Consider the following 27,643-nt stretch of genomic DNA (forward strand, 5'->3'; position numbering starts at 1 on the left):
ACTTCCTCATATGAACTCTTGGCTTCATCAGGATGAAAATTAGAACCATGTTCTTTATCCTCAAAAGTATGTCTTGAGGGTCTTTGCTGAGCAGTTGATATTCCCTCATTTAAACTCTCCAGAGGCCAGAGGTTTTGAACCTGAGCCTCATTTACATTCTCTGTTTGTACCATTTTGTTTAATATCACCTTGTTGTCACTAGCAAAACAATGTATAAACGTGTCACACTCCATCGTTGTTGCAGTTGGCTTCTTAACTAATCATCTGCTAATAATTGGTATTTGGAAAATCCATTAGCGCAAAGCAAGAGTGCATGAAAGTCGTGTATTGAATTACTTTATTTCACACCAGGGTAAGCAAAAACAAATTGTTGAGGTGTTTTGTTTTTCCAACTGATATTCAACACAATAACAGTGAATTAATGTATTGCTTTGGAATTAATATAGCATGCAGCATTACATGTAGGCATTACAAGAAAGACTGAGAAATAACCAGCAGGCTGTTTGACCCCCTGAAAAACTGAACATATTTGGTTAGTAGAAACTGGACTGAGAATTTTTTCACCCCCATTTATTTGACACCAGTAGTAACATTTTTTCTTAACCAGTGTGTGGTCTTGCACTGACTAAAATATTAAATTATATTCATATGCTATTGGGACACATTTTTGCCACATGTTTGGCGCGAGACTGACAATGACAACATAGCAGTCTAAAAGGGTAGCTATCCATGATGCTGATATGTATATCACTACTCAAATATCAACATAAAGCTTCCTATGACCTAGCTTTTTGTTCAAACTCACCTGTTTTGTATTCTAGGGACTCTAGTGAGTAGACTGTACCCTGGTTGTACGGACACACAATAAATAATTTTTCCTGTACAGTGCTATATTTGTACAATATATATTGTCCAGGCAACCCACTTTAAGCTGTTTGACCAAAATAAAAGGCCAGCAACATATATTATTCAGAGCCTCATGAAATACACTATACAGGCCCTACTGAGTATTACCCACAATACTTTTACTGAGGCTCCCAGAATAGTTGTTGCTTTATAAGCCAATATGTATTCCATATATAGTGATTCACATTGTGGACATTTATTTGAACTTGGAATATATGTTTTAAAACCCACATTTAATCCAAATGTCACTTAATTATGATTTTTTTTAAATCATTGTTCATGTTTAGACAATTATTTTTCATATATCATTAATAATCACAGGTTATTGACGCATTTCTACTATTATGTAATGTGAGGGACTTTTATTTGGACGATTTTCGAAATCCATGACCTGGAAGTACTTTTTTAGTGTTGCTGATGAGATGCTGGATCTAGCAAACTCTTTAAAAAACTGTTTTATTTAACTTAGCTGATTCGGGCATTGTTAGCTTGAATACATATATCAACCTTTTTAGTTACGTTGCAAGCGCTTTAATATATTATGTGTATTCTGGGCTTGGTCGCACTATCTAACGTTAACATCGAAATCTGTAGCTAGCTTGTTTCAGGTGTCTTTTTGCTTTGCAAACTAGCTATGGATAACATTATTGATCCAGCATCAGAACAAGGTTAGTTTGCTGTTTTGTCATGCATTGCTTATCACATAGCAGTAGCTAAATGTAGAAAAATGATATGGCATGACTCATTTTGTTTTTACATGGATCATTCAAATATGTCCTATAGTCTACCTACACATAGCTTGTAATATTACTAACTAGATGAGTTATGGGATTAGTCGATTTTGCATTTATTATTTGTTTATCTGTTTAATTGTTAATTGCTCTCTTCAGTTCGGTGACAGGTCTCCCTCTGTTCTCCTTGCGTCTCCTGGTTCCACCTCTACGCCTGATGTGGTTTTCATGTGACAAATGACACAACGGCGTAATGTGATGCAGTATGGGAAGCTGGAGGAGTTTGTGACTTTGGTGACAGAGATGGTTCCAGAGCTGCTGAGCTCCAGGCAGAGACTGAGAGCAAGTGTGGGAGAGGTGGAAATGTTGAGGGTTGATATGGGAAGAGTCTTCTGATGGAACAAACTATGGGCAGCTACTAGCTGCAATTACTGTACGTCTGTCCCTAGTCCTGCTTTTCACATATCCACCTCTGTTCCAGATGGTTTTAGAGTTGTGTTGCAGTGTGGGCACAGCTGACCTCCTGACCATCCAGGCCTACTTGAACATAATCCACACTTTGACAGACAAATCCTTACACAAAGAGGTAGCTTAAATAGACAACACTTTATGAATGAGACACTGGGGAACATTATTTCTGAGGGACACAGTCCTGTACATTTGTCTGATGCTTTGTTTGCTTGCACCTAATGACAGAGTCATGGTGATGAATTGGAGGCTTCAGAGTCTAACTTTGTGGAGCTTTTTTTTCTCCACCTTTATTTAACCAGGTAGGCTAGTTGAGACCAAGTTCTCATTTAGTCCAAACCCTGCTGGGAGACCCATCTGAGAGGGAGCATTTCTTCCATGTCAGGAACTTTCTCTCTAGACTTCTTTATGATCATTTTGCTTTAATATATTTCTTAAATAGGCTACTAGTTGAAAATCATCTACGTAGATTTAAAGGTTATAAGTATCCTTCGTCTGCATTCAGAATACCCTAAAGATCTTGTTAAAGTGGCACTCCAGTCTCCTTTTCACATAATTTATCACCAAATTTACTAAACAAAAGGCACATCTCAACAGGTGGTCCAGGTATATCATAGTACAAGTGGGGGGGGGGGCGGTCAGGGCCTTCTTATTTGATGTTTTTGCTCCTCCATTGTTCCCACAAGCAAGGGAGGAGGTTGACCACATCACATCAGACCAACTCAACTGCTCGAATGGCCTCCATAAAGTTTGTAGTTGTCTAAATAACACTATTTTGCTCAAAAGTTGTTGTTTTTTACCCTTAAATGTGTATACATTACTGTACTTATACTTGGGATATTGTTTCTCAACAGGAGAAGTTCCAAAAAAGCGGGAGTTCATTTTTAATGGAGACATTTGGCACTAGATCCATTTCATACTAAATTGTCTATTTCACAGTAGGTGTTCCCAGTCCACTATGGCCCCCGGTATGACACAGCGCTGCAGACACTGGTGGGGGAGTTCCTCTCCAGACTGGAGGAGCTGCTTCCTGTACCAGACCTCACGCAGGTACTGAGGAAAACATCTCCGTTCTAAAAGATTGACGGAACATGGCGTAATGTGGCTCTACAGATGAATTTAGTGGTGTATCTGGTCATTTCAAAATGTGTCTAGAACCTCAAGTGGCTGGTACAATGTATTTGAACTCTTTATTATGCTGTATTCCCCTTGCCCTGCTCCTCAGACAACAGCATGGCTCAGTGCTGCCCCCTCTGTCCTGGAGGAATGTGGAAAGACTGTCTTTGATCCTGAACAACTGAAGACAGTGCTGCAGCACCATCAGCGTCATGGAAACATAAACAAGAGTAAGTCCCCTTCCAGATAATGGCTATGAAGTAAATAGTCCAATTGGACACCTCTTGTATTTTTTACTTGGCAATATAGGTGAGTATAACTGATCTCTCCTACCCTACGCCCAATTTTTCAGTTTTTGATTTGTTAAAAAAGTTTGAAATATCCAATACATGTCGTTCCACTTCATGATTGTGTCCCACTTGTTGTTGATTCTTCACAAAAAAATACAGTTTTATATCTTTATGTTTGAAGCCTGAAATGTGGCAAAAAGGTCGCAAAGTTCAAGGGGGCCGAATACTTTCGCAAGGCACTGTATATACAGTGGGGAGAACAAGTATTTGATACACTGCCGATTTTGCAGGTTTTCCTACTTACAAAGCATGTAGAGGTCTGTAATTTTTTATCATAGGTACACTTCAACTGTGAGAGACGGAATCTAAAACAAAAATCCAGTAAATCACATTGTATGATTTTTAAGTAATTAATTTGCATTTTATTGCTTGACATAAGTATTTGATCACCTACCAACCAGTAAGAATTCCGGCTCTCACAGACCTGTTAGTTTTTCTTTAAGAAGCCCTGTTCTCCACTCATTACCTGTATTAACTGCACCTGTTTGAACTCATTACCTGCATAACAGACACCTGTCCACACACTCCAACCTCTCCACAATGGCCAAGACCAGAGGGCTGTGTAAGGACATCAGGGTTAAATTGTAGACCTGCATAAGGCTGGGATGGGCTACAGGACAATGGGCAAGCAGCTTGGCGAGAAGGCAACAACTGTTGGAGCAATTATTAGAAAATGGAAGAAGTTCATGATGACGGTCAATCACCCTCGGTCTGGGGCCCCATGCAAGATCTCACCTCGTGGGGCATCAATGATCATGAGGAAGGTGAGGGATCAGCACAGAACTACACGGCAGGACCTGGTCAATGACCTGAAGAGAGCTGGGACCACAGTCTCAAAGAAAACCATTAGGAACACACTACGCCTTCATGGATTAAAATCCTGCAGCGCACGCAAGGTCCCCCTGCTCAAGCCAGCGCATGACCAGGCCTGTCTGAAGTTTGCCAATGACCATCTGGATGATCCAGAGGAGGAATGGGGGAGAAGGTCATGTGGTCTGATGAGACAAAAATAGAGCTTTTTGGTCTAAACTCCACTCGCCGTGTTTGGAGGAAGAAGAAGGCTGAGTACAACCCCAAGAACACCATCCCAAGCGTGAAGCATGGAGGTGGAAACATCATTCTTTGGGGATGCTTTTCTGCAAAGGGGACAGGAAGACTACACCGTATTGAGGGGAGGATGGATGGGGCCATGTATCGCGAGATCTTGGCCAACAACCTCCTTCACTCAGTAAGAGCATTGAAGATGGGTCATGGCTGGGTCTTCCAGCATGGCAACGACCCGAAACACACAGCCAGGGCAACTAAGGAGTGGCTCCATAAGAAGCATCTCAAGGTCCTGGAGTGGCCTAGCCAGTCTCCAGACCTGAACCCAATAGAAAATCTTTGGAGGGAGCTGAAAGTCCGTATTTCCCAGCGACAGCCCCGAAACCTGAAGGATCTGGAGAAGGTCTGTATGGAGGAGTGGGCCAAAATCCCTGCTGCAGTGTGTGCAAACATGGTCAAGAACTACAGGAAACGTATGATCTCTGTAATTGCAAAAAAAGGTTTCTGTACCAAATATTAAGTTTTGCTTTTCTGATGTATCAAATACTTATGTCATGCAATAAAATGTTAATTAATTACTTAAAAATCATACAATGGGATTTTTTACATTTTTGTTTTAGATTCTGTCTCTCACAGTTGAAGTGTACATATGATAAAAATGACAGACCTCTACATGCTTTGTAAGTAGGAAAACCTGCAAAATCGGCAGTCTATCAAATACTTGTTCTCCCCACTGTATGCACAGTCGTGAAGAGGGCACGGCAGCGCCTCTTCTCCTCCAGGAAGCTGGAAAGATGTGGCATAGGCCCTTGGATCCTCAAAAAGTTATACAGCTGCACCATCAAAGCATCTTGACTGGCTGCATCACCGCTTGGTATTGCAAATGCACCGCCCTTGACTGCAAAGCACTATAGAGGGTGGTCCGGACAACCCAGTACCCATCACTGGGGCCGAGCTCCCTGCCATCCAGGACCTCTATATCAGGAGAGGCCAGAGGAAGGCTGGAAAATTGCCAAAGACTCCAGGCCACCCAATCCACAGACTGTTCACTCTGCTCCCGTCCGACAAATGGTACCGGAGCATCGGCTTTCGGACCAACAGGCTCCGTAACAGCTTCTACCCCCAAGCGATAAGACTGTTAATTACCCAGACTGCTAAATAGTCTATTAAGTGTATCCAAACTATCTGCACTAACTGTCTTGCACTGACTCTATGTACACTCACTAGGCTATACAGTGCCTTCGGGAAGTATTCAGACCCCTTGACTTTTTCCACATTTTGTTACGTTACAGCCTTATTCTGAAATAGATTTTTTTATTTTAATTCTCAGCAATCTACACACAATAGCCCATAACGACAAAGTGAAAACAGGTTTAGACATTTTTGCAAATGTATTAAAAATAGAAAACAAATGCCTTATTTACATAAGTATTCAGACCCTTTGCTACGAGACTTTAAATTGAACTCGGGTGCATCCTATTGTAAGGAATTTCCTCCTCTTCTTCCGAAGAGGAGAGGCGAGAAGGATCGGAGGACCAATATGCGGCGTGGTAAGTGTCCATGATTCTTCTAATAAGATATACTACACATGAACACGACTGAAATATAAAAACAATACATGTGGAACGAACAAAACCCAAAACAGTACCGTGTGGTGAAAAAACACAGACACGGAAACACCCACAAACAAACAGTGAAACCCAGGCTGCCTAAGTATGATTCCAACCATACTAGGCCGAAACATAGAAATCCCCAAATCATAGAAAAACAAACAGACTGCCCACCCCTACTCACGCCCTGACCATACTAAATAAGGACAAAACAAAGGAAATAAAGGTCAGAACGTGACACCTATTTCTATTAATCATTCTTGAGATATTTCTACAACTTGATTGGAGTCCACCTGTGGTAAATTCAATTGATTGGACATGATTTGGAAAGGCACACACCTGTCTATATCAGGTCCCACAGTTGGCGGTGCATGTCAGAGCAAAAAATAAGCCATGAGCTTGAAGAAATTGTCCCTAGAGCTCCGAGAGGGGATTGTGTCAAGGCACATATCTGGTGAAGGATACCAAATATGTCTGCAGCATTGAAGGTCCCCAAGAACACAATGGCCCCCAACATTCTTAAATGGAAACTGAAATGGTCCATTCACACAGACAGTGTGGTGAAGAAGGCGCAACAGCGCCTCTTCAACCTCAGGAGGCTGAAGAAATTTGGCTTGTCACCCAAAACCCTACCAAACTTTTACAGATGCACAATCGAGAGCATCCTGTCGGGCTGTATCAGCCTGGTATGGCATCTGCACCGCCCTCAACCGCAAGGCTCTCCAGAGGGTGGTGCGGTCTGCACATCGCATCACCGTGAGCAAACTACCAGCCCTCCATGACACCTACAGCACCCAATGTCACAGGAACCAAAAAGATCATCAAGGACATCAACCACCCCAGCCACTGCCTGTTCACACCGCTACCATCCAGAAGGCGAGGTCAGTATAGATGCATCAAAGCTGGGACTGAGAGACTGAAAAACAGCTTCTATCTCATGGCCATCAGACTGCTAAACAGCAATCATTAACTCAGAGAGGCTTCCGCCTACATTGAGACCCAATCACTGGCCACTTTAATAAATGGATTACTAGTCACTTTACATTGCAATGCACTCTAAATAATGCCACATTAATAATGTTTACATATCTTACATTTCTCATATCACATGTATATTCCATATTTTATACCATCTATTGCACCTTGCCTTTGTGGCTTTTCTTGTTTTTCTCACATGTACATATTCTCATTCACCCCTTTAGATTTGTGTGTATTAGGTAGTTGTTGGGGAATTGTTAGATTACTTGTTAGATATTACTGCACTGTCGGAAATGGAAGCACCAGCATTTCGCTACACTCGCATTAATATCTGCTAACTGAGTGTAAGTGACAAATAAAATTTGATTTGATTTGAAGAAGTTTGAAACCACCAAGACTCTTCCCGGAGCTAGCCGCCCGGCCAGACTGCGCAATCCGGGGAGAATGGCCTTAGTTAGGGAGGTGACTAAGAACCCAATGGTCACTTTGGCAAAGCTCTAGAGTTCCTCTGTGGAGATGGGAGAACCTTCCAGAAGGACAACCATCTCTGCAGCACTCCACCAATCAGGCCTTTATGGTAGAGTGGCCAGACGGAAGCCACTCCTCAGTAAAAGGCACATGACAGCCCACTTGAAGTTTGCCAAAGGGCACCTAAAGACTCTCAGACCATGAGAAGCTAAATTCTCTGGTCTGATGAAACTAAGATTGAACTCTTTGGCCTGAATGGCAAGCATGACGTTTGGAGGAAAACTGGCACCATCCCGACGGTGAAGCATCATGCTGTGGGGATGGTTTTTCAGCGGCAGGGACTGGGAGACTTGTCAGGATCAAAGGAAAGATGAACGGAGCAAAGGTCAGAGAGATCCTTGATGAAAACCTGCCCCAGAGCACTCAGGACCTCAGACTGGGGCGAAGGTTCACCTTCCAACAGGACAACGACTTTAAGCACACAGCCAACACAATGCAGGAGTGACTTCTGGACAAGTCTCTGAATGTCCTTGAGTGGCAAGCCAGAGCCCGGACTTGAATCTGATTGAACATCTTTAGAGAAACCTGAAAATAGCTGTGCAGCAACACGCACATTCAACCTGACAGAGCTTTAGAGGATCTGCAGAGAAGAATGGGAGAAACTCCCCAAATACAGATGTGCCAAGCTTGTAGCGTCATACCCAAGAAGACTCGAGGCTGTAATTGCTGCCGAAGGTGCTTCAACAAAGTACTGAGTTAAGGGTCTGAATACTTATGTAAATGTGATATTTCCTTTATTTTATTTTTTTATAAATTAGCAAAAATTTCTACAAACCTATTTTTGCTTTGTCATTATGAGATAATGTGTGTAGATTTATGAGGGAAAAAACAATTCAATCAATTTTTAGAATAAAGCTGTGACTTAACAAAATCTTGCAAAAGTCAAAGGGTCTGAATACTTTCCAAAGGCACTGTATATACAAACCATATACACACTCACTCACACCTCTACATTGACACTCCCACATACATTCACATACATAAAAAATGCACACACACACACACACACACACACACACACACACACACACACACACACACACACACACACACACACACACACACACACACACACACACACACACACACACACACACACACACACAGACCGACACAACGCAAACACACATACATACACATTGAACACACATGCACATTCACACACACTTTTACACTCATCATTTGCTGCTGCTCTGTTATTTATTTTACTAGTGTTATTATCTATCCTGATACTTAGTCCTTGTCTTCTTATCTTGTATTGGGTGTTTGAGATACACGATGACTCGACAAATCTGCCAATGCGCAAGTGGCATAGTACAGTAGGATTGTTCAAGATACAAAATGATGTGTGGACAGAAAAGATTGTAGCTTAATCTGATCCTGTCAGTTCCTAATTTCTTTACATTAGGTAATATCATTCATTGAATGAGTCAGCTATGTCTTAATATTATTGCTGCAGGTCAACAAAATGACTTCTTGCAGTCCAAAAGTTCAAATATTTTTTCAAATATTGTCTTTTCATATTTGATTTTTTTCTACAACAGAGACAAACACAAGAAAGGACAAACTTTCAACTCTGGACTAAATGTATTAATTAAGCATTTCATATAATAACATCAGCTTATTACAATGATGCCATAGACGTGGAAAAGCAATTCCTCTCAGATGTTTGTGGGGAAAATTAAGTAGATCATGTCATTCTCATTCACGACAGCTCCGTCCGACATAGAGAGCAACAGTAATGGTGCCTTTTTGTAGGCACTAACTCCGCCATGGTTCGTTGGACAAAGCCTATGGGGAAATTAGTGGAGTTTTTGGAGGGTTTTTGGATAAACGCCAAAAATGAGTTCTGTGGTAAACACAGGCTTAGGAGATTTTATATGTTTTGTTCTATGAAATCATCTTCATCAGCTAACGTTACTTTTTGTGAATTTTGCAGTAATTATGTAATCAGAAAAAGGACTAAGCACAGAAAGGCTTCATAACTCATAAAGGTCATGTTAAATGACTGATATTATCTCAAAGAACAAAACGTTCAAGATCTCCTAAGCCTGTGTTAACCTCTGACCTTATTTCTGGCATTTATTCCAAAACCCTATTTTTCCCTATCCATTTTCCCAATGGGAATGGCTGAACGTATGAGAGCTACAGTTGAAGTCGGAAGTTTACACACACCGTAGCCAAATACATTTAAACTCGGTTTTTCACAATTCCTGACATTTAATACATGTAAAAATTCCCTTTTTGGGTCATTTAGGATCACCACTTTATTTTAGGAATGTGAAATGTCAGAATAATAGTAGAGAGAATTATTTATTTCAGCTTTTATTTCTTTTATCACATTCCCAGTGGGTCAAAAATGTATATACACTCAATTAGTATTTGGTAGCATTGCCTTTAAATTGTTTAACTTTGGTCAAATGTTTCGGGTAGCCTTCTACAAGCTTCCCACAATAAGTTGGGTGAATTTTGGACCATTCCTCCTGACAGAGCTGGTGTAACTGAGTCGGGTTTGTAGGTCTCCTTGATGGCACACACTTTTTCAGATCTGCCCAAAATTTTCTATAGGATTGAGATCAGGGCTTTGTGATGGCCACTCCAATACCTTGACTTTGTTGTCCTTAAGCCATTTTGCCACAACTTTGGAAGTATGCTTGGGATCATTGTCCATTTGGAAGACCCATTTGCGACCAAGCTTTAACTTCCTGACCGATGTCTTGAGATGTTGCTTCAATATATCCACATAGTTTTCCTGCCTCATAATGCCATCTATTTTGTGAAGTGCACCACTCCCTCCTGTAGCAAAGCACCCCCACAACATGATGCTGCCACCCCCGTGCCTCACACTTGGAATGTTGTTCTTCGGCTTGCAAGCCCCACCCCCTTTTCATCCTAACATAATGATGGTCATTATGGCCAAACATATCTATTTTTGTTTCATCAGACCAGAGGACATTTCTCCAAAAAGTATGATCTTTGTCCCCAAGTATAGTTGCAAACCGTAGTCTGGCTTTTTTATGGCGGTTTTGGAGCAGTGGCGTCTTCCTGGCTGAGAGGGCTTTCAGGTTATGTCGTTATAGGACTCGTTTTACTGTGGAAGTAGATATTTTTGTACCTGTTTCCTCCAGCATCTTCCCAGGTTTCTTTGCTGTTGTTCTGGGATTGATTTGCACTTTTCACACCAAAGTACATTCATCTCCAGGACACAGAACGAGTCTCCTTCCTGAGCAGTATGACAGCTGCATGGTCCCATGGTGTTTATACTTGCGTACTATTGTTTGTACAGATGAACATGGTACCTTCAGGTGTTTGTAAATTGCTCTCAAGGATGAACCAGACTTGTGGAGGTCTACAAAAATGTTTTCTGAGGTCATGGCTGATTTCTTTTGATTTTCCCATGATGTCAAGCAAAGAGGCACTGAGTTGGAAGGTAGGCCTTGAAATACATCCACAGGTACACCTCCAATTGACTCAAATCATAAGCTTCTAAAGCCATGACATGATGTTCTGGAATTTTACAAGCTATTTAAAGGCACAGTCAACTTAGTGTATGTAAACTTCTGACCCACTGGAATTGTGATACCGTGAATTATAAGTGAAATAATCTGTCTGCAAACAATTGTTGGAAAAAATGACTTGTGTCATACACAAAGTAGATGTCCTAACCGACTTGCCAAAACTATAGTTTGTTAACAAGAAATTTGTGGGGTGGTTGAAAAACGAGTTTTAATGACTCCAACCTAAGTGTATGTAAACTTCCAACTTGAACTGTAACTCATTTCTGTCATTTAGGGCTACAAGCTGGCTAGCTCTACTTTCATCCATATTAAATAATGTTAATGGATAAGAGGCTGTTCCCCAGAAAACTGCAGATGACTTTGACATCTGTCTGACAAGGTAAGCAGGCTGGACAAGTCTTATCCACAATGATGAGCTGTCTAATTTTCTTGGTAAGATGGTAAGAGGACAGTAACAGCAATTTTGTTGACATTTGAAACAAAAATATATACCATTTATAATATTTCGTTATAATGCATTTTAATTACGGAAGTGGAGCTGTCTCAGTCAGGGTTTGGACTAGGTGGTATACAGGAACAGTTTTGTAGCAGGTTGGGAGAACTTACGCAGCAGGTTGGGAGAATTAGGCTATTTTAGTGGGCAATATTATAAACCCTCAATTAAACTAAATTATATATTGCAATGACTAAATACAAAGAGAATAAAATTTTGTGGTATGCATCTTTCTTTTTTAAATGAGGACCTTTATTCTGAAGGATTGTTTTTAAACATCACTCGGAAGTACAGTACTTCGTCGATGTCAATGATTTGTTTGTTGTCAGTAAAATCACCAATAGATGAGTAGAATATCTTTGGTAAATGTAATTGCATGTGCAAATGTTGGCTATCTATAGAAAACGGGTTTAGTTTGCTAGCTAACTAGTATAGTATTAGCTAGCTTGCATGCAGATATCAACCTTTTAGCCACGTTGTAAGCGCTTAGTGTATATTCTAGGCTTGGTCACTATCTAACCTTAGCATCAAACTCTTTAGCTAGCTAATAGTAGCTTGTTCCAGTGGCTATTTTTCTTTGCAAACTATCTATGGATAACATTATTGATCCAGCATCAGAACAAGGTTAGTTTGTGTTAAATGTAGCCAAGTAGCTAAATGTAGAAAAATGATGTCATGACTCATTACATTTTTGTTTTGTTTTTACATGGACCATTCATATATGTCCTATAGCCTACACATCTCTTGTAATATTAACTAGCTGAGTTATGGAATTTATTTGTTTATCTGTTAATTCCTCTTCTCTTCGGTGACAGATCTCCCTTCTTTCTCCTTGCGTCTCCTGGTTCCACCTCTACGCCTGATGTCTGCTTTCATGTGGCAAGTGGCTCAACAACGTAATGTGATGCAATATGGGAAGCTGGAGGAGTTTGTGACTTTTGTGACAGAGATGGTTCCAGAGCTGCTGAGCTCCAGGCAGAGGACCCAACTCATTCTAGGACTGAGAGCAAGGGTGAGAGAGGTGGAAATGTTGAGGGTTGGTATGGGAAGAGTCTTCTGATGGAACAAACTATGGGCAGCTACTAGCTGCAATTACTGTATGTCTGCCCTGGTCTGATTAATCAGGCTGTAATACACAATTCATTGGTACATACAGCCTGCAAAATCATGTAAATGTTCATTACAAGCCAGAATGTTGAATAAAATTCTCTGGTGGATTGTCCTTCTGCTATAGCGCCAAAAATTTCCACAGGAAATCATTGTTTACCCAACCATTTAGAGATATGGTTCAGCACCTTGGTAACATTTGTTTTACATTGGATATTTGTCATTCACTTGTCAATAGCTAAAGAACCAACCGTTCCATGACAATGGGAAAATGTATATTCTGAATCAGGGGAGGATGGAGAACAATCCACACCTTTTTGTGTGAATATTTTCATTATTTTTTTCCCCTACAATTCCACACAAAATTCTCCGTCCTCCCGATTCTGAATATACAATTTTCATTGTCATGGCAAGATTGTAAAAAAGAAAGAGAAAAAAAATCCAATGTACAATTAACTTTACCTTAGTAGGCCCTAGACAATACTTTCCTGTGGATATTTTATCTAAAATGTCAAGCATCTGAAGGACAAACCACACAGACAACTGGTAGAGTAAGTTTACATTTAACTTTATTCAACATTCTGGCATGTAAGGAACACTTACACAATTTTGCAGGCATTCATTTCAGGCTGTATGTACCAATAAATTGTGTATCACAGCCTGATTAATCAGACTACCCTGGCCCTAGTCCTGCTTTTCACATGTCCACCTCTGTTCCAGATGGTTTTAGAGTTGTGTTGCAGTGCGAGCAGAGCTGACCTCCTGACCATCCAGGCCCACCTGGACATAATCCACACTTTGACAGAAAAATCCTTACACAAAGAAGTAGGTTAAATAGACAACATTTTATGAATGAGACACTGGAGAACTTTATTTGTGAGAGATACACTCCTGTACATTTGTCAGATGTTTTGTTTGCTTGCACCTAATGACAGAGTCATGGTGATGAATTGGAGGCTTCAGATTCTAACTTTGTGGAGCTAGTCCAAACCCTGCTGGGAGACCCTTCTGAGAGGGAGCATTTCTTCCAGGTGAGGAACTTTCTCTCTAGACTTCTTTATGATCCTTTTGCTTGAATATATTTCTGAAGTAGGCTACCAGTTGAACATCTACTTCAACTGCTCCTCCATTGTTCCCACAATTAAGGGAGGAGGCTGACGACATCAGACCAACTCCTTGAATGGCCTACGCTTGAAGTTTGCACTATTGTGCTTAATGTTTTGAATGTACACACCCTTACATGTGTGTATATTACTCTACTTATACTTGGGATATTGTTTCTCAACAGGTATGCAAGTTACCAAATAGCTGGAGTGCATCTTTAATGGACCCATTTCATGCTAAATTGTTATTTCACAGGAGGTGTTTCCAGTCCACTATGGCCCTCGGTATGACACAGCGCTGCAGACACTGGTGTGGGAGTTCCTCTCCAGACTGGAGGAGCTGCTGCCTGTACCAGACCTCACGCAGGTACTGAGGAAAACATCTCCGTTCTAAAAGATTGACGGAACATGGCGTAATGTGGCTCCACAGATGAATTTAGTGGTGTATCTGGTCATTTCAAAATGTGTCTAGAACCTCAAGTGGCTGGTACAATGTATTTGAACTCTTTATTATGCTGTATTCCCCTTGCCCTGCTCCTCTTAGACAACAGCGTGGCTCAGTGCTGCCCCCTCTGTCCTGGAGGAATGTGGACAGACTGTCTTTGATCCTGAACAACTGAAGACAGTGCTGCAGCACCATCAGCGTCATGGAAACCTGAACAAGAGTAAGTCTCCTACCAGATAATGGCTATGAAGTAAATAGTCCAATTGGACACCTCTTGTATTTTGTACTTGGCAATATAGGTGAGTATAACTGTTCTCTCCTACCCAGGTCCTGTCTCTAAATACACTGCAGATACCATCCTGTCCACACTGTCCCTCCCTCCAAAAGTGAGAGTTGTTATTAACTATGAGCCAGACAACTCTGACAATGGGAGGCAATACTCAGATGAATGCATAGATAATGGGGTCTGTGAAAATGAAGACCACAATGAAATCCTGGATGAAAGCACTGATAGATGTTTGGAGGATCTAGGACTGTCAACATCAGAGCAACAGGAGGGTCTGCCACCTGCAGAGACCTCAGTGTTGGTTACTCCAGTACCCTGTGATGGTAAGGAAAATAAAAAAAGGTCACTCATCCATTGTTTGACAAATAAAGTATATGAATTACAATGTAACTGGAAAAATAATATAAACACTTCAGTAAATGAGGGATATGAAGTATATTGAAAGCAGGTGCTTCCACACAGGTGTGGTTCTTGATTTAATTAAACAATTAAAGTCACATCATGCTTAGGGTCATGTATAAAATGCTGGGCAGGCTATTATGGCTATGCTCCCATCCACAATGCACGAATGGTAACTGAATGGTTTGAGCATGAAACGATGTTAACTGTGCCATGGCCGTCGGTCACAGATCTCAACCCAATTGAACACTTATGGAAGATTATGGAGAGGTGCCTGAGATAGCATTTTCCACCACCATCAACAAAGGACAAAACTATGGAATTTCTTGTGGAAGAATGGTGTCACATCCCTCCAATAGAGTTCCAGATACTTGTAGAATCTATGCCAAGGTGCCCAACTCGTGGTGGCCCAAAGCCCTTTTAAAACATTTTATATTGGTGTTTCCTTTAGTTTGTCAGTTACCTGTGTAAAGTAAAAATATATATATAGTGGTTATGTAATCATATCTCCTGTATTTTCTCCTTACAGAATTGAACTTGGATCATTCTCTCAACGTAATGGTGAATGCTGACGAGCCATCCCAGGTTCTTAACTGCACTCTACCTCCATTCTCTTACAGTGAAGTGGCTAACCTCTGCAAGGACATCAAGACCGACCAAGTAGAAAAGGACAGCAAGCAGGTTGACAAGAAAAAAAAGGTGGTTAGAAAGGGGGACAAAAAGAATGAGATCAAACAGGTTGACAAGAAAACAAAGGTGGTCAGAAAGGGGGACAAAAAGAATGAGATCAAACAGGTTGACAAGAAAACAAAGGTGGTCAGAAAGGGGGACAAAAAGAATGACAAGAAACAAGAGGGATTCCCTGCACCCCAAAACAGGACTCATACATGTGAGTGTGGGAAGGTTTTCAAAAAACCATCACTGCTGACGCTACATATGGGAGTTCACACGATGCCATATCATTGTGACCAGTGTCCCAAACAATATGCTACTCCTGGGGCTTTGAAAAAACACCAGTTACTTCACACAGAAGAAAGACCATTTGCATGTGAACACTGTGACCGGAGGTACAGGAGTGCTTATGATCTCAAAGTGCACGTACGCATTCACTCTGGGGAGCGCCGTCACATGTGTACCATCTGTGGTAAGAGGTTTACCCAGCAGTGTGCATTAGTGAGACACATGCGAATGCATGCTGGGGAGAAGAATTATTTATGTAGCATATGTGGTAAGGCATTCCTTACCTCAGGAGAACTGCGTCTGCATACACGAACGCACACAGGAGAAAACCCCCACACCTGTAAACATTGTGGAAAGGGTTTCAAAGCATCTTGCCATCTTATGGTTCATCTGCGATCTCATACAGGCGAGCGTCCTTACACCTGCACCCAATGCCCCAAGTCTTTCACTACTTCAGACGCTCTTCGAAAGCACGTATATACTCACACTGGGGAGAAACCTCACCAGTGCTCAGAGTGTGGGAAAACATTTTCTCAAAGGGGTAATATGGTAAATCATATGAGAAGAGTTCATAAACCGGTTAAGATTCTCCAAAAGCAGTCCAACAGAAAGACAGACAAAGTCTCATAAAAAGATTGAAGAGATCGAAAGAAACCATGTAGGAGTTAATTCCAATGTAAATACTAGTACTATACACATGATTTTACAGGTCCTCTTTTGTATATCAGATTATCATACCAAAACATGTTTTTCAATCCATTTCTTCAGATTTGTCATGTCTACACATGACATTCGAGACTACAAATAATGATAATGATTTTAGAAGCGGGATTATGATTGACCCAATTTAAACGGTTTAAAAACTTCTTAGGGCTGAGATCCTGTTAATGGGATCGAATTGACAACAGCCAGTGAAAGTGCAGGGCGCCAAATTCAAACAGAAATCTCATAGTTAAAATTTCTCAAACATACAAGTATCTTATACCATTTTAAAGGTAATCTTCTTGTTAATCCCACCACAGTGTCCAATTTCAAATAGGCTTTACAGCGAAAGCACCACAAACGATTGTTCGGTCAGAATCAAGTCACAGAAAAACAGCAGTTTTTCCAGCCAAAGAGTGGAGTCACAAAAATCAGAAAGAGAGAATTAATCACTAATCTTTGATCTTCATCAGATGACACTCATAGGACTTCATGTTACACAATACATGTATGTTTTGTTTGATAAAGTTCATATTTATATAAAAAAATCTCAGTATACATTGGCGCGTTATATTCAGTAGTTCCAAAAACATCCAATGATTTTTGCAGAGAGCCACATCAATTTACAGAAATACTCATTATAAATGTTGATGAAAATACAAGTGTTATACATGGAACTTTAGATAAACTTCTCCTTAATGCAACCGCTGTGTCAGATTTTAAAAAAGCTTTACGGAAAAAGCAAACCATGCAATAATCTGAGTACGGCACTCAGAGACCCAACATGCCAAAAAGACATCCGCCATATTGTGCAGTCAACAGAAGTTAGAAATAACATTATAAATATTCACTTACCTTTGATGATCTTCATCAGAATGCACTCCCAGGAATCCCAGTTCCACAATAAATGTTTGTTTTGTTCGATAATGTCCATCTATGTTAAAATAGCTACTTTTGTTAGCATGTTTTGTAAACAAATCCAAAGTCACAAAGCGCATTCACTAGGGGCAGACAAAATGTCAAAAGGTTCTGTTACAGTCCGTAGAAGCATGTCAAATGATGTATAGAATCAATCTTTAGGATGTTTTTAACATAAATCTTCAATAATGTTCCAACCGGAGAATCCTTTGTCTGTAGAAAAGCAATGGAACGGGAGCTACCTCTCACATGAACAAGCGTCACGAGTTTGTGGCACTCTGCCAGACCACTGACTCAAAGAGCCCTTATGAACCCCTCATTTACAGTAGAACCCTCAAAAGTTTCTAAAGACGGTTGACATCTAGTGGACGCCTTAGGAAGTGCAACAGGACCAATATCCCACTATCTTCAATTGGGAATGAGTTGAAAATCAACCAACCTCACATTTCCCACTTACTGGTTGGGTTTTTCTCAGTTTTTTGCCTGCCATTTGAGTTCTGTTATACTCACAGACATCATTCAAACAGTTTTAGAAACTGCAGAGTGTTTTCTATCCAAATACTAATAATATGCATATATTAGCAACTGGGACTGAGTAGCAGGCACTTTACTCTGGACACCTTATTCATCCAAGCTACTAAATACTGCCCCCAGCCATAAGAAGTTAAACCTCCAGATTCCTTTACACTTGTAAAATATGGAGAAACAATGCATCCCCAACTTCTCCAGAGGTTTTCAGGAAGATTTGATCGCATCCGGTTCATGATGTCTTTTTAATTGCCTACACTTCTAAAAATGTGGGCACAATCAGAATGTTGAAGATCAGAACGTATGTTAGAGCAAGGTATAAACGGGCTTGATTCAATCTGTATTGCAGAATGATCACAGAAGATTTCCATTATAGCTCGATTAAAATTTAAAGGCCAAGTTACTGTGTTTGCGGAGACTGCTTTCACGGAAAATGCTGCATATGTCGACTCAATCGGAAATAACCTTTAAATCTGAGCACAGATCTTCTCTGATACAGATTGAATCCAGCCAGTCTATACATTTCTCTCCCAGATTTGCAAAACCAGTGGTGCAAAGTTTGAGGTCCAGGGTTCAAATCCATCTTTTCTTGTTTGTTGGGTTATTGAGATATACAATATGACTCAACAAATCTACCAATCCAAGTGGTGCATTAGGATTGTTCCAAGACACAAAATCATGTTTGGACAGACAAAATTGTAGCTTCTAATCCTCTGTTCCTTATTTCTTTACATTAGGTAATATCATTCATTGAATGAGTTAGCTGTGCCATAATATTAGTGCTGCAGGACAACAAAACAATTTCTTGCAGTCAAAGTTCAAATATTGTCTTTTTATTTGAGTTGAAATCCACTACAACAGAAAACAACACAAGGACAAACTTTCAACACTGGTTTAAATGTATTAAGCATTTCATATTACAATGATGTCATAGATGTGGCAAAGTCATTTCTCTCAGATGTTTGTGGGGAAAAGTAGAACATGACATTCTCATACATGACAGCTCCGTCTGACATGTTGGCAAAGTTTCCTCCCAATCATTTACACTTTGGGCTGGTTTCCCGGACTCATCGTTAGCCTAGTCCTAGACTAAAAACTTTGTTCACGGGAGATTCTCCATTGAACGTTCTTCTCAATCCAAAACTAGGTTTAAGGCTGGATTTAATCCGTATCGCTGAAGAGCTGCGCCACAGAGTTTCTAAACCCAGAGACTTCCAGGGAATGCTTGTGAAACAGACCAAGCAAACCAGGCTGGGGTTTGAGAAGTCAATGAGAGAAGTGAAAAATTATTAATTAGTTGTTCTCAATTTAAAGGCACAACATAGCTTCGAGACAATATCTTAAGTAGTTGAACATGTTATTACTCCAAAATCGTAAACTAACACGTTTACATTTTTGTGCCTTTAGATTTGAGGCCTGCACATGTGCAGTACGGTGTGAGACGACCGTTAGACCTGATGACGTGTTTCTGCACAGAGCATAGCTAGCCAATGTCACCATGACATCGCCAACAAGTATGGTCAGGGATTTCTTTTGGAGAAGCAGTTTGCACCTACGTTACTGTCTTTGGCTGCTCAATCGAGATGTAAAGGCAATGTTCCCGCGTTTGTGGAGACCACATTCATGGTAAACGCTGCATATGTCGGCCCAATCAGAAATGATAAACATTTAAACCGCACTAGAGCACTACAGATTGAATCCAGCCCTTAATCTGCGTCTGAAAAACCGTTGATTTCAGACATGTTTACAAAGATGGGCCCTTAAAAGACTTCTAAGAAAACCATATTCCGTTGGTGCAACATTTAAGAACTGTCCTAATAGATGCGTAGATTAGATTTATTTTTACCCCAAGAGATTTCAGTGCAGAGTCATTCTAGCGAACAATGACACCCACCATTGCAGATTGTTCAGAAATAGTTTTTTTAGAAACAGTTAAGATCGGCATTCCTGAAACATTACTTTGTTGAAATGTAATTTTATCTCTGAAAAATTAAGCTAATTGATTGCACCCAAATTGGCCATTTAAATGTATAGGATTCCAATAAAATTCAATACACAAAGTACCCAACATCCAATTTGGACCAAAAATATTAATTGGTAGGAAGAAGTTTGGTCCAGACGTTGGGTTCTTTGCTTATTGAATATTATCTGAATCTTATGAATTAAAATGGACAATTGGAGTAATTCTTAATTTCTCAGATTAAATTCTATTTCAACAAAATAATGTTTAAGGAATGCTAATCGTATCAGTTACTCACTACTGAAATTATTTCAGAAAAATCTGGAGATTGGTGTCAATCCTCTTGCGCTTTTTGAGGTGGAACGACCCTGCATCTTTGGGCATTTAGTGGTAAATTGTGTCTAATAAACACCAAAAGATGTGGCACTTTTTAGGGTTTAAAAACCCTATTTGTTTACGGTTTGCATTTCGATGTCCTCTGACCTATTCTGACATATGTGTGAATGCACTAGTCTGGGACCAAGACATGCCACTGTAGAAGACAGAGCCATGCAGTCAGTAACATACACTGTGATAAACATTATACTTCCATACTTATAACTCCACTATCATCGTAAGCCTCTAGTCATTTCAACAATACAAAAACATCAATGAAACCAAGCCATCAGTGCATGCACCAAGCTGTCCACAGAGTAGCAGGATAAAACAAAAGTTAATTCATATTACTTATAACTATTGTCTTTGTCAGCATTATGCATTCTTTTAAATATTGTAAAAATATTGCAATACTATGTAGTGATTATTTACAATTCAGTAAGGCATGCTAGTCTCCGCTGTGTAAGTTAAGAGCTATTGTTCTTGTGTTAGTGGTTTACATTTCAGCGACACAGCTCAACCCTTCTTCATGATCCAAACTAGGACATCAATAATACTGAATGGAACGAGCTTTAGGTCAGCCTGTTGACCTTGACGTGTGTCCACCGGCTTAGCCGTTGTTGGGGTTCCCTGGTATCAACTAGTCCACAACAACCTCTTATCTCACACAGTCCTCTCCACGAGGCTGAAGAGCCACAGAGTGGAGTTCCATCTATTGACAGATACAGTCCAATAACAATTCTCACCATTACAAATGCATCACTTTTAAAGTGGCGGCAGATACAGTGGCCCCTGTAAAGGTATTTACAGAGCATGTTCTGTTTTAACAAATTAAGTACATTCAGGTTGACCACTACCAATCACATTGTCTAACTTGCTTTGGTTCATGTGAGACATCTTTTTAACTTCATAAAAATGATTAGCCATGTAAGACAATAGACAAACCCACAATTCTTCAAGAGGTTACAAATGAGAAAAGAAAACCACTCAACACAAACAAGACATTATCTATAAAAAATGTAAGTGGTAAGTACAAATTCTACAGGCCCTTCCAAAGTAAAAGTGCAACGGTAAACTTACAGCATACTAAAAGATTCCAACGATGAAAGTGAGTAACCACATAAATTGCATAATGTAACATTTTTGCATGTATAATCAATATGAAATGACCAACATTAAGATCCTAGCTAAATGTTTTGTAAGATGTATTCTGCCACCCAGTGGCAGACCAGATTCTACAGCTATTGACATCAGTCACACAAAAAAACATCACAAAACTGATCAACAATTAGTCACTAGACTGCTGTGTTGACAATAAATGGTGCATCAGATCTCTGGAGCATAGCTGCCATGACTAAAACTATCTGTTATAACAGCCTTTACTGTTCTTAAAGTCTTTAAAACAGAAAAATTGTTCAAATAAGGCAGTCAGATATGGCTCTGCTACACACCACAGGTCTCACACAAGGTGGCCTATCTGTGTAAAATATGGTTTTCTGACCCATTATGTTTCTGTAACAAATGGCCATTAGACTTTTGAGACCTCTGTCTTTGTAAATCATGGTTGTCTGAAGATATTTTAATTTCCTCTATATCGCCTGATCTCCAAGGGACTTTCTTCAGTCTCAACCCCTACAAACATCTGGATTTCTTCATGGTTGTTTAGTTAAGTCATCACATGACTGTGATTGTGCACCATTCGCTTGCTATATGATGGTAACAGGGTGCTAGGTGGTGTTAATATCATATTTCTCATATCTACTCAGGCGTGGTACTCAATCTTCGAGAGGAGATGGAGAAATGCACAGAGGTGAGGTGAAAACTTAGTTTGAAATTGGGCCTTCTATACCTCAAAAGATGCTATGCTTTTCAAACAGTCATGCAAGGACATGGTTGAGCTCTCCACCAGTGGCAGAACAGCCAAAACGAGGCAAACACTCTAAATCCTGTAGTCTTGACAAAACTGTTGGGGGTCTCTGTTCTTGTGGAAGATGGAGAAAACTCAGCAGAGAGAAGTAAGGATGGCATTGTGGGAGGACAGAGTGAAGATCAGAGGAGGCTAGTGGGATGAGCTGCCGGCGCAAGTGCTCATTGTAATGGTTGGTACCATTCCAGCCATTACATTGAGCCCGTCCTCCTATAGCTCCTCCCACCAGCCTCCTCTGGTGGAGCTCCAATGGAGATGATAAGAGATGAATCCTCCAGGGGAGAAGCTGACTCAACTCCAGCAGAGGGTCACTGATAGTAGCCAGCAGAAGGTAAAGGTCAGGGGTCAGACGTAGATGCCTTCAGGGTTGAGGCCTGAAGATACTGGACTCTGCAGAGTCCGGAGGTCACTGGGGAGGAGGCGGGAGGAGCCCAGCCGTTTCAGCGAGCCTGATTGGAGGTCTGGAGAGGGGAGGAGGAAGTCATCAAAGTCTACATTAAGTAGTATTTTTTATTTTAAATTATACTTCTTTACTTTCAGGTTGAGCAGTTAGTGTGTAGATTGGACTGTGGCGTGACAAAACGTAACATTACTAGCCAAATAAAGAGTTTTACAAAAACCTGACATGGTGTACTAACTCCCACTAGGGGGTAGTGTTGGATAACACAATGTTTGAAATGTCTGAGCCAAGATTGGGCAAAAACATTCTGACCAGGATGCTTTGTAATGCTTGTGTGTACCGGTCTTATTCTTCTGGCCATTGGGCTGGGCTGGTAGAACGGGACCTTGGTGCCCGTCTGATGGATGAACTGCTGAAGGTTCACCTGTCTCAGCTCCCTGGTCAACTGCTCCAACTCCTTCTCCTTCTCCTGCAACAAACAACCACTCAACTAGTCATTTACTTGCCCTGCAGTTTCTACTGTCAGTTCCACTTCCCTGTATACTTGGTTTGTCCACTGATGGGGGCCCGCCTGGCCACTCACGCCTAACAAGCAACTTTATAGATTCATACGATGTTTAAAATATTATACTTTTCTCTTGTGGAATGTTATTCCTTTACATTTAAGGCTATTTGCAGGTGGAATTGTTGCATTGAGAAGAACCTTTAAAATCAGACAGTTTACCGTTACATCCATGTTGCAGGTTGTTAAACCCACTAATAAAGGAGCAGTTTTCCAGGGCCCAGAAAGGAAGTCTGGTGGAGTAGATCTGCAGTTCTTTTCAGGCCTCAACATCACCAGTTGTATATAAAACTCACCACCCGATTCTTTAAAAATACATTTTTACCTCACGCCCACACTGGTTGCATTTAGACGGGCAGTCCAATTCTCAGGGTGGAGTACACCATATAGGCTGCGTTTAGACAGGCAGCCAATACTGATCTTATTTTCACTAATTGGTCTTTTGACCAATCAGATCAGCCATGATAAAGAGCTGATGTGAAAAGATCCGTTTTAATTGGTCAAAAGACCAATAAGTGAAAATAAGATCAGTATTGGCTGCCTGTCAAAACGCAGCCTATATGGTGTACTCCACCCTGTAAGTAAACATTACATCATGAGGACTAATAAGAGGCCTCCAAAATGTTCCTACTAAAAACACAGGGCCCTTTTCAATCAAACACAGTAACTTCAAAAACATTTGTCCCAAGCAGTGAGAAACGATGCTTGAATTAATAAAACAGTTCTGTTTCATTGTAAAGATGGTTTTGTCAAGACGGAAGTTTACATACACTTGGGTTGGAGTCATGATAACTCGTTTTTCAACCACTCCACACATTTCTTGTTAACAAACTATAGTTTTGGCAAATTGGTTAGGACATCTACTTTGTGCATGACACAGTAATTTTTTCAATAGTTGATTACAGACAGATTATTTCACTGTATCACAATTCCAGTGGGTCAGAAGTTTACATACATTAAGTTGACTGTGCCTTTAAACAGCTTGGAAAATTCCAGAAAATGTCATGGCTTTAGAAGCTTCTGTTAGGCTAATTGACATCATTTGAGTCAGCTGGAGGTGTACCTGTGGATGTATTTCAAGGCCTACCTTCAAACTCAGTGCCTCTTTGCTTGACATAATGGGAAAATCAAAAGAAATCAGCCAAGACCTAAGCAAAAAAATTGTAGACGGAGACCTCCACAAGTCTGGTTCATCCTAGGGAGCAATTTCCAAACGCCTGAAGGTACCATGTTCATCTGTACAAACAATAGTACGCAAGTATAAACACCATGGGACCACGCAGCCATCATACCACTCAGGAAGGAGACGCGTTCTGTGTCCAAGAGACAAATGTACTTTGGTACACTGCAAATCAATCCCAGAACATCAAAGGACCTTGTGAAGATGCTGGAGGAAACAGGTACAGAAATATCTATATCCCCAGTAAAACGAGTCCTATAAATCGACATAACCCAAAAGGCCGCTCAGCGAGGAAGAAGCCGCTGCTCCAAAACCACCATAAAAAAAGCCAGACTACGGTTTGCAGCTGTACATGGGGACAAAGATCGTACTTTTGGAGAAATGTCCTCTGGTCCGATGAAACAAAAATAGAACTGTTTTGCCATAATGATCATCATTATGTTTGGAGGAAAAAGGGGGAGGCTTGCAAGCCGAAGAACACCATCCCAGCCGTGAAGCACGGGGGTGGCAGCATCATGTTGTAGGGGTGCTTTGCTGCAGGAGGGACTGGTGCACTTCACAAAATAGATGGCGTCATGAGGCAAGAAAACTATGTGGATATATTGAAGCAACATCTCAAGGAAGTTAAAGATTGGTCGCAATTGGGTCTTCCAAATGGACAATGACCCCAAGTATACTTCCAAAGTTGTGGCAAAACAGCTTAAGGACAACAAAGTCAAGGTATTGGAGTGGCCATCACAAGGCCCTGACCTCAATCCCATAGCAAATTTGTGGGCAGAACTGAAAAAGAGTGTGCGAGCAAGGAGGCCTACAAACCTGACTCAGTTACACCAGCTCTGTCAGGAGGAATGGTCCAAAATTCACCCAATTTATTTTGGAAGCTTGTGGAAGGCTACCTGAAACGTTTGACCAAAGTTAAAAAATTTAAAGGCAATGCTACCAAATACTAATTGAGTGTATGTAAATTTCTGACCCACTGGGAACGTGATGAAAGAAATAAAAGCTGAAATAAATCACTCTACTATTATTCTGACATTTCACATTCTTAAAATAAAGTGGCGATCCTAACTGGCCTAACACATGGAATTTTTACATGGATTAAATGTCAGGAATTGTTAAACTGAGTATAAATGTATTTGGCTAAGGTGTATGTAAACTTGTGACTTCAACTGTGTGTATGTACACTGCTCAAAAAAATAAAGGGAACACTTAAACAACACAATGTAACTCCAAGTCAAACACACTTCTGTGAAATCAAACTGTCCACTTAGGAAGCAACATTGATTGACAATAAATGACAAATTTCACATGCTGTTGTGCAAATGGAATATACAACAGGTGGAAATTACAGGCAATTAGCAAGACACCCCAAATAAAGGAGTGGTTCTGCAGGTGGGGACCACAGACCACTTCTCATTTCCTATGCTTCCTGGCTGATGCTTTGGTCACTTTTGAATGCTGGCGGTGCTTTCACTCTAGTGGTAGCATGAGACGGAGTCTACAACCCACACAAGTGGCTCAGGTAGTGCAGCTCATCCAGGATGGCACATCAATGCGAGCTGTAGCAAGAAGGTTTGCTGTGTCTGTCAGCGTAGTGTCCAGAGCATGGAGGTGCCGCCAGGCCAGTACATCAGGAGACGTGGAGGAGGCCGTAGGAGGCCTACAACCCAGCGGCAGGACCGCTACCTCCGCCTTTCTGCAAGGAGGAGCACTGCCAGAGCCCTGCAAAATGACCTCCAGCAGGCCACAAATGTGCATGTGTCTGCTCAAACGGTCAGAAACAGGCTCCATGAGGGTGGTATGAGGGCCCGACGTCCACAGGTGGGGGTTGTGCTTACAGCCCAACATCGTGCAGGACGTTTTTCATTTGCCAGAGAACATCAAGATTGGCAAATTCGCCACTGGCGCCCTGTGCTCTTCACAGATGAAAGCAGGTTCACACTGAGCACATGTGACAGACGTGACAGTCTGGAGACGCCGTGGAGAACGTTCTGCTGCCTGCAATATCCTCCAGCATGACCGGTTTGGAGGTGGGTCAGTCATGGTGTGGGGTGGCATTTCTTTGGAGGGCCGCACAGCCCTCCATGTGCTCGCCAGAGGTAGCCTGACTGCTATTAGGTACCGAGATGAGATCCTCAGACCCCTTGTGAGACCATATGCTGGTGCGTTTGGCCCTGGATTCCTCCTAATGCGAGACAATGCTAGACCTCATGTGGCTGGAGTGTGTCAGCAGTTACTGCAAGAGGAAGGCATTGATGCTATGGACTGGCCCGCCCGTTCCCCAGACCTGACCTGAATCCAATTGAGCACATCTGGGACATCATGTCTCGCTCCATCCACCAATGCCACGTTTTACCACAGACTGTCCAGGAGTTGGCGGATGCTTTAGTCCAGATCTGGGAGGAGATGCCTCAGGAGACCATCCGCCACCTCATCAGGAGCATGCCCAGGCATTGTAGGGAGGTCATACAGGCATGTGGAGGCCACACACACTACTGAGCCTCATTTTGACTTGTTTTGAGGACATTACATCAAAGTTGGATCAGCCTGTAGTGTGGATTTCCACTTTAATCTTGAGTGTGACTCCAAATCCAGACCTCCATGGGTTGATAAATATGATTTCCAGTGATCATGTTTGGGTGATTTTGTTGTCAGCACATTCAACTATGTAAAGAAAAAAGTATTTAATAAGAATATTTCATTCATTCAGATCTAGGATGTGTTATTTTAGTGTTCCCTTTATTTTTTTGAGCAGTGTATATATGGTACCAGTCAAAAGTTTGGAACACCAACTCATTCCTGGGTATTTCTTTATTTTTACTATTTTCTACATTGTAGAATAATAGTGAAGACATCAAAACTATGACATAACACAAATGGAATCATGTAGTAACCAAAAAAACGGTTTAATAAATTTATATATTTGAGATTCTTCAAAGAATTCTCTTTTTTTCTGCAAAAGGTATCATCACAGTATAATCCCAATCATCCATTTTACATAAGGTGTTTGTGTGTCTTCCAATCAATGATAAATGTTGTTTTCAAACCC

General features: G+C 41.0%; 2 protein-coding genes across 4 annotated transcripts in view; one reads left to right on the forward strand and one right to left on the reverse strand.

Moving 5' to 3' along the window:
- The first annotated feature begins 11,995 nt into the window (after positions 1 to 11,995).
- On the forward strand, positions 11,996 to 23,758 carry LOC135515043 (zinc finger protein 774-like). 3 transcript variants are annotated; one of them, XM_064938851.1, is made up of 8 exons: positions 11,996 to 12,366; positions 12,558 to 12,754; positions 13,570 to 13,674; positions 13,785 to 13,880; positions 14,209 to 14,319; positions 14,497 to 14,617; positions 14,725 to 15,006; positions 15,612 to 23,758. In XM_064938851.1, the coding sequence occupies exons 1-8, from the start codon at positions 12,333 to 12,335 to the stop codon at positions 16,670 to 16,672; spliced, it is 2,007 nt and encodes a 668-aa protein (XP_064794923.1). In that variant the 5' UTR covers positions 11,996 to 12,332; the 3' UTR covers positions 16,673 to 23,758. The 3 variants fall into 3 exon arrangements, with proteins under 3 accessions (XP_064794923.1, XP_064794925.1, XP_064794924.1); XM_064938853.1 differs by having other exon boundaries at positions 15,703 to 15,832; XM_064938852.1 differs by having other exon boundaries at positions 12,005 to 12,104.
- Positions 19,008 to 27,643, reverse strand: part of LOC135515045 (ras association domain-containing protein 8-like) — a 36,943-nt gene continuing 28,307 nt past the window's right edge. The window contains 3 exon segments of the mRNA XM_064938854.1: positions 19,008 to 22,913; positions 23,193 to 23,234; positions 23,237 to 23,321. Of these exon segments, the coding sequence (XP_064794926.1) occupies positions 22,798 to 22,913; positions 23,193 to 23,234; positions 23,237 to 23,321 (243 nt within the window). The 3' untranslated portion in view covers positions 19,008 to 22,797.

This window comes from Oncorhynchus masou, chromosome 26, assembly GCF_036934945.1.
Source record: "Oncorhynchus masou masou isolate Uvic2021 chromosome 26, UVic_Omas_1.1, whole genome shotgun sequence".
Classification (NCBI taxonomy): Eukaryota; Metazoa; Chordata; class Actinopteri; order Salmoniformes; family Salmonidae; genus Oncorhynchus; species Oncorhynchus masou.

Excerpts from the sequence above, each read along its gene's own strand:
- LOC135515043 (XM_064938851.1), top strand. The coding sequence starts at position 12,333 with ATGGATAACATTATTGATCCAGCATCAGAACAAG. Across the intron at positions 13,675-13,784 it reads AAAAATCCTTACACAAAGAA|AGTCATGGTGATGAATTGGA; the intron begins GTAGGTTAAATA and ends ACCTAATGACAG. Across the intron at positions 14,618-14,724 it reads TCATGGAAACCTGAACAAGA|GTCCTGTCTCTAAATACACT; the intron begins GTAAGTCTCCTA and ends TCTCCTACCCAG.